Source organism: Otolemur garnettii, unplaced genomic scaffold, assembly GCF_000181295.1.
Source record: "Otolemur garnettii isolate 467f Iridium unplaced genomic scaffold, OtoGar3 scaffold00011, whole genome shotgun sequence".
Taxonomy (NCBI): domain Eukaryota; kingdom Metazoa; phylum Chordata; class Mammalia; order Primates; family Galagidae; genus Otolemur; species Otolemur garnettii.
This window is the reverse complement of record NW_003852406.1, coordinates 27,562,398-27,569,452: the sequence shown is the minus strand read 5'-3', so window position 1 is coordinate 27,569,452 and position 7,055 is coordinate 27,562,398. Positions and strand designations below refer to the sequence as shown.

General features: G+C 55.1%; 1 protein-coding gene across 2 annotated transcripts in view; it reads right to left on the bottom strand.

The window, feature by feature from the left end:
* The window catches only part of SNX33 (sorting nexin 33), a 13,004-nt gene extending 7,873 nt beyond the window's left edge, over positions 1–5,131 (bottom strand). For both annotated transcript variants that reach the window (XM_003784536.3, XM_012801992.2), the window contains exon 1: positions 2,319–5,131. In XM_003784536.3, the coding sequence (XP_003784584.1) occupies positions 2,319–3,789 (1,471 nt within the window). In that variant the 5' untranslated portion in view covers positions 3,790–5,131. The remainder of the gene's footprint in view (positions 1–2,318) is intronic.
* Between the last annotated feature and the right edge of the window lie 1,924 nt (positions 5,132–7,055).

Here is a 7,055-nt window from a genome sequence, read left to right as displayed (position 1 = left end):
ACCCAGGGGGACAGCTTGAGGTTCTGTCTCAAAAAAAAAAAAAAAAAAGAAAGAAAGAAAGAGACTCTCCCAAGGTCACCTCAGAGGCAAATTCTGTTCAAATCCTGGTCTCCCAACTCCCCACACAGGTCTCCACTCTCTTTCTCCCACATACACCTGCTGTCCATTCAGATGTCCAGACAGAAGAGACAGAATCCAGGGGATCCAGGATCTGACTGTCCTGCTACTTCCTTTGAAAAGGGTTCCACTCGTAAGGCCAGCTTGGGCCCCCTCCCTGCAACCTCCTGTTGGGCTGTGGTCCCCAAAGCCTGCCCAGTTCTGTCTCAGCCAGATTCCCAGACCCCCTCCCTACCTTGCCCCACACCACAGGCCTAGGTGTGCAGAGCCCAGAACCTAGAGGAAACCGAAGATGGCTTGGCCCGCTAGGGAAGGAAACACCAGGTGAGGGCAGGTGGGCAGCCTGTGCTTCAGGCTAAAGGCATCACCACAGAGGACAGTGGCCCCTGACTCTTAGAAACACCTTAAGTGGAAACCCAGAAATGGTCTCCCACAGCTGTGTCTCTTCCCCAGGATCAGGAAGGCCAGCCTGAGCCTGGGAGTCCTGGGTGCCCTGGATATCGGATTGCCTTCCTGCCTCAGCTCTGCTCTGGCTGTGGATTCCCAGCCCCTATATGGGGGCAGCTGTTTAAGCACTGTGTTCCAGCCTCTGGCTGCCCACGCAGGACTGAGCCACTGAGGAGCTGGTTGAACCAGCTTTCCCACTTCTGCACAGGGAGACACCTGTCCCCATGCCCCCCCAACTCCTGCCCAGAGCTCAGAGCCAGGTCTGAGGCATCATTTTGCTTCTGGGCCAGAACCTCCCCTGGGATCCCTTCCTACCCTGTCCTTTGAAAGTCTGAGGACTCACTGGGATGCCCCCCTCTCCTTGTTTTATAGATTAGGAAACTACAGTCCAGAAAGGGAAAGGTACTTCCCAGGGGCACACAGCAAATTGGGGACAGAGCCAAGATGAGAGCTCAGGTTTGTCTCCTAGAACTGAAAGGAAGAACAAAGGTGGAGATGAGGGGAAAAGGGAGGTGGGGGCAAAAAAAGAGAGGAAAATGTGGAGAAAGTAAAGACAAAAAGAAGGATGGGAGCTGGAAGTTCTAGAAGTCAACCTCTAAAGAAGGTAAAGGAGAACAGGGCCAGCTAGCCTCAGACTCTCCTGGGTGGTAGGGGGCATGTTTGCTGTTCCTCAAGGCTCAATCCAGAGGTCTACCTCCTGGCTCCACCCAGAGTAAAACTCCCCATGAAGCCAGGCCTGACCTCAGGGCCTAAGGACCAGGGAGCCAGTCCCACGCCCTGCAGAAGTTCTTCCAGAGTTGCCAAGCAGCCCCAGGGAGGACCACACCTCTGTCCTGACATCTGCCCTCCTTGTAGTCCCCAGGACTCAGCTACCTGCCAGGTCAGCCCCTGACACACTTCTCAGGCAAGATAAGGAGCCACGCTCAGGAAGCAGGATTTAGATGAGCCATGTGGATAGTGCCCTGGACCCTTGGTTCCACTCCTCTGGCCTAGCCTGGCGCCCCTGGGTGACCTGGGATGAGTCATTTCCCTGGTAGTTCCTTGACAGCCCCAGCAGTAACAGGCAGGGGCCTATCCTGTCCCTCCCCCACAGAGGAGGCCATAAGAACTGAAAACACACGGCTAGGCTTGGAAGTCGGCCAACAGGGACATGTTCCTAGGGAGGTAGCAGGAGGACGGGGCAGTCCCATCCTAGCCATGGACTCATTGTGCAACTGCCCTTCTATGGACACTAGCTCCTTCATCTGCAAACAGGGACAGAGATCCTCCCGCACACAGATAGGGAGCTCACAGATAGGGTACACAACCCTTGAGAGCAGGCTCTGAAACTTCAAAGGTCAGGAGGCAAGATTGTGCAGAGGGGAAGATTGGCCCACACTCTGTGCTTTTGTTATCTGGGTCTGGGTCTGAGTCCCACACTAGCCTCTGGGCTCCTCAAAAGCAAAGCCTGGGACCTGGTCATCTCTGTGTTCCCAGACCCCAGCCTGATATCTTGCATGCACTTCACACATGGTGTGTAAACAAGACAGAAAGGGAGAAAATGAAAGAGCTGACAAGAAGGTAAACAAACACCAGGCTTCATGAAGTCAGGGACAACCTTATTGCCCACATAATATCTCTGTAACTAGAATTGCACCTTCCACACAACTGATACTCAACACACTTGTCAGACAAAATGAGCTGCTCCACAGCTGTCCCCCTGTCTCCAGCACCCAGCAGATAGCCAGATGCATCCAATGGGCACCAAGTCTTACCTTTCTGTAGGTGGATGATGTCGGGGAAATTGGAGAGCAGGCCCTGGTAGAGGGACAGCATGTCGAGCATCTGGAAGAGGTCGTTCTTGGGCTGCTCAGCAAACATCTCCCCGATGGCTTCATAGGTACGGCCCGTGTGAGAAATGGCACTGTTGAGGGCCTCAGAGCTAAAGGGGGGGTCCATCTGGAAGGCATGACTGATGGCCTGGAAGGCACTGCCAAGCTTCTGGAATTCTTTGCGGAAGCCCCCCACATGTTTACGCACCAGCTCTGATGCCACAGTGCTAAGCTGCAGGACACTGTCATCCATCTTCTTGCTGAAGGCCTTGAAGGTGTCCACACGGTCCTCCACATCCTGCAGGTCCTGGTGCTCTGTGGGGATCTGGAAGGTGAGCAGGAAGCTGGCACCCACCATTTCATCCTTCTCTGCCCGGCGTTTGCCCATCTTCCACTGCTTGTCATCCAGGCAGCTGAGGAAATGCTGGAAGCCTTCATACTGGGATAGCACAGGGTGGCTAGTCATGTGGTCCATCCAGAGGATAAGCCTCCTCTTCCGCTTCTCAATGAAGTCCTCCTCAAAGCGGCCTGTGGCCTGCTTCTCAGGCAGGTGGGGCACCGAAATGACAGTGAATTTGTGTAGGAGGCGGTTATAGAGCCAGTCAAAGTGTTTATAGCGGCGATAGACTGGTGAGCCAGCATGGGTGGGTGTAAGCTTGTAGGAGATGTAGCTTTTGATGCCCTTAAACTTGGTCTGTTTGGTGGGGTCCTCCACGGAGCATGCAAATGGGTGGGGGTTGGCCTTCCACTGGGGACCACGAGGACCCATTTCAATGGAGTATGTCTCAGCGATCTTGGCCATCATGGGCACATCACCCAAGATAAAGGCCTCTACTCCAGAGCGCACAAAGCATGAGAAACGGTTGAGGTTGCGACCCACCACACTGCCTCGCTTGGCAGATGCCAGGCTGTCCTGCCGCTCCAGGGGTGGCTTGGGCCGGAAGGCCATGTGCTGGCTGGGGTAGGCACCAGGGTAGGAGAGGTTGAGGGGGGGGTGCCCATTGGTGCCCAGCCCACCAGCCCGTGGCTCCTCCACCACTGTGCATCCATCATCCCAGTCATCCCAGTCATCATCATCATCCTCCTCAAAGCTGCCTTGGTTTGAGAAGAAACCACTGCCCCCACCACTCCTCACTGGGCTGGCCACACTGGGACTGTTGTACAAGCTCACCTGTGTGCCCAGGGAGCCTGCAGGGCTGCTGGAGTAGTCAGCATGGTTGGTGCTAATGCCAGAACGGATGATCTCCACATAAGAGGCAGGAAAGAGTCCTGTCTCACCACGGCTATTCTGGCCTTGCAACCAGCCATCCAGTGAAGTCTCACTAAAGATGACTAGGTCCTCATCCTGCTGGATGCTGATTTCCTCCTTGTTCTCACTGCGGAAGTCATAGAGAGCTCGGCCTTTCAGTGCCATGTCTGGGCTGGGTAGCAGAGAAAGATGGAAGGAGAGGGTCTGGACAGGATACTCACTAGAATGTCCAAGAATGTACTAGCAACTCAGTGCCTGTTATACAGTTCAGTTTCTTGGCCCCCAGGGCGGGGTCTCAGCATCCACAAATGCTGTTCAGCCTGTTCATCTTCAAAGCAATGTCCATGGCCCAGAAAGTGCCCCATCAGGTCTCTGGGCACATGCCTATGAGCAGGGACAGCTCACATCCATAATTTTCTTCCCCTCCTTCAGTAGCCCCTGGGGGAGTGGGGGTAGTCTCTGTTTCCTCCCACTTCCAGAAGAACAGTCAAGTGACCTGGAGAAACCAGCTCTGCAAGGGCAAGAATTCGACACTTTCCACTGAAACAATGTTCTAAAATAGAAGAGAATCACTGGGAAACCACCATTCCAGAAACCCAGCAGGGTTCTGTTGTCCCTCTGGCTCCCAGCTCCTTTTGGCTGCTCTGGCTTTGGGAGGCTCTCACATTCCTCTGCAGATCTGCCGCTTCCTCCTTCCTCCTCCTCCTCCTAGGCCATTGGGTTTTCAAAAATCCAGAAAATCCAAGAGGGGCAAGGAGAAAAGCAGCAGCCTCCTGAATTGAGTCCAAGGGTGGATGTGTCCGGCTTCACAACGAGCCAGGCCGGGAAAACAAGGACTGAGGCTTACACAACAGGCCGCCAACTCTTCGACCCTAGCTGCGCAGCCGGTCCCCTCCACCCCCCGCGGCCCCCGGCCGGCTCGGTCGCCCTCTCCCCACCCCACAAGTGGCCAGCTCCGACCTAGGAGGGAGGAGGGGGCACGGCGAGGCGCTTGGGCGACTTCTGGCCACTCGCTGACTGGTCTCTTTTGTTTGCCTAATTCTGATTTGAGTCCAAGGACCCCTGTCCAAAGGTAGCTCGTCGGAAACCAGTAACCCCGCACCCGAGACTTATAACCCCCGCCCCGCACCCCTCGCGCGCACGCACACACTCAACAGTAGTTTGAAGAGTGAGCTCCAGCGAGCAGATGGCGCGCCCCGCCGGGCGTCCGTCGGTCCTCCACTTTGCCCCGCGGGCCCGGCGGGCTGGGCGGCGGGCTGCGTCCCCAGTCTGACTTCTCCCGCACTCGCTGCCCCTCTGCGCCGCCCAGCCCCAAAACAAAAAGGCGATTCCGGGAGGTGGCGTCCCGAGGAAGGAGGGAATAGCCGAAGGGGAGGTGAAGGGTGGAGAGAGGGAGGAAAAGCAGGCTGGGGAATTGGGCAAACTCCACTGCACTTCCGTGCGTCCAGGCTAGGAAAGGACCGCCCGGCTCCGCCCTCCTGTGGGCCTGGGGCGCTGGAGCCCGGCCCCCGCCTACTCCTCTGCGCTTCTTTCCGTCTGGCGGGCGCCCTCACTTGCTCGCGCTGGGTCTAAAGAGAGAGAGAGAGAGAGACGACCCGAGAGCTAGGGGCCGTGAGAGCCTCCAGGACCGGCCCCTGGACTACCACCTCCCCTCTCCTCCTAAGCCTGTCCGCCCTCACCAGGAGACACCTCACGCCCCCAGGGATTTGAGCACCACGCGGGGGAGCTCGCCAGCCGCCGCAGCCTCGCTTCCAGGACTGCGTCACTCTCCTGCCTTTTCCATGACGCAAGTGGAGTAAAACTCCGAAACTTTGCAAAGTGTGGGGCTGCAAGCGGGGCGCCAGAGCTAGGACGCAGGTGAGGGTGCGAGAGAGCCGTTCCAGCTGGAGGGGAGCAGAGCCATGGACGCCCCTTCCCACATTCCTACCCGCCTCCCCACCCCCACTGCTCCTCGGCCAGGACAGGGTTGTGGCGCGCGGGAATTGTTCTTCGGGGCGACAGAAGCATCCTGCGTATCTCTGGTGTCTGCCCCCTGCGGGTCCCAGTCCTCTAGCCAGACAAAACCAGGAGCACCCCTCCCCTGGGCGACTTCCTTCAAGGGGAAGGACTCCTACATCTGCAGCAACAGGGAACAAACCTAAGCACGACCCGGTTCCGTGTTGCTTTGTGCAGCAGCGGATTCAAGATGTTCTGTCCTAGTCAGCAGCGGCAGGGAGGTGTGGTCCAGCAGATGGGCTTCCAGAAGAGGTAGCCGGGGTTTGACCTTTGGTAGCATGTACGGGATACTTTGGGCACAGATTCTGCAAGGCACTTGGGGAGTAAGGCAGTAGGGGTTCCTGCCCTGGGAGCTTGACAGTCCACACCTTCTTTAATTTATCTCTTGTCTTATTCAGTCAGTCATGCTCTTAAGCATTAACTGAGTATCTACTATCTACTCTGTACCAGGCCCCTGATCTACGAAGCCAAGTAAGACATTATCCTTACCTTCCAGAGGCTCAGATATGTTGTAATAAACAGACAGATGCTCTCTACCCAGAGTGACCAGTGCCATAGAAAGTACATGTGAGGGCATCTACTCCAGCCTAGGTGGAGCAAGGATCTTCCTGGAGGAGGAGATGCCTAAGGTCCTCTCCTTTCCTGGCTATGCCCTGGAGCCTTGTCACCTTCCTCCGGCACAACTCCCCTTCATTCTCTTCCCTGTTGTTGCAGATTTACTGGCATGAGGTTGTGCTGCTAAAGATGGGTACCTTTGGCTGTTTTGAGGGGCATGGTTCCCACACCTCTGCCTCCAAAACCCAATTTCACTGGTACAGTGAGTAGATCTGTTCTGCCTGTGCAGGGCGACCCCAATAAAGGCTTGTGTATAAACCCCAAAAGCACAGGTATTAATTTGCACAGAAAAATACAACTGTCAAGCAGAACTGAATTTTTGTCAAGGCAATTTGGGCTGCTCCTTGGGAAGCCCAGTTACCAGAAGGTTAGTTCAGGGAACCTGGAACCAATCCCCAAAAGGGGGAAAAGAGATGGTATGACAAGTCTATCAGACAAGTCACCTTGAAAGCTTGTTCCCTACCATAGGGGTAGTCTTGACTCTAAAGACAGTTCAGCCCAGTATCTCCAAGATTAAAGCCTGAATATGTTTTCCTCAGCAACTTTTAGGACTGTCCTTTTCCTGGGATCTCTCTTCTGTTCACATATCCTTTCTCCAAACTGGGTTTAATAATAGCATCTACTTCCTTAGTGCTTGCTCAATGCTAGACACTGTTGTATATACTTTACTTTTATTAGCTCTCATAATAAAATCTATGAGATTTCTATTCACCCAACTGGGGTCCCAGTCCAGCCTTACCCCCACTGAGGGGTGCCTGGCCACTACCGTCAGGGTCTTTGGTTAGTTTTCAAACATTTTACTCACACATTTTTTTTTTTTT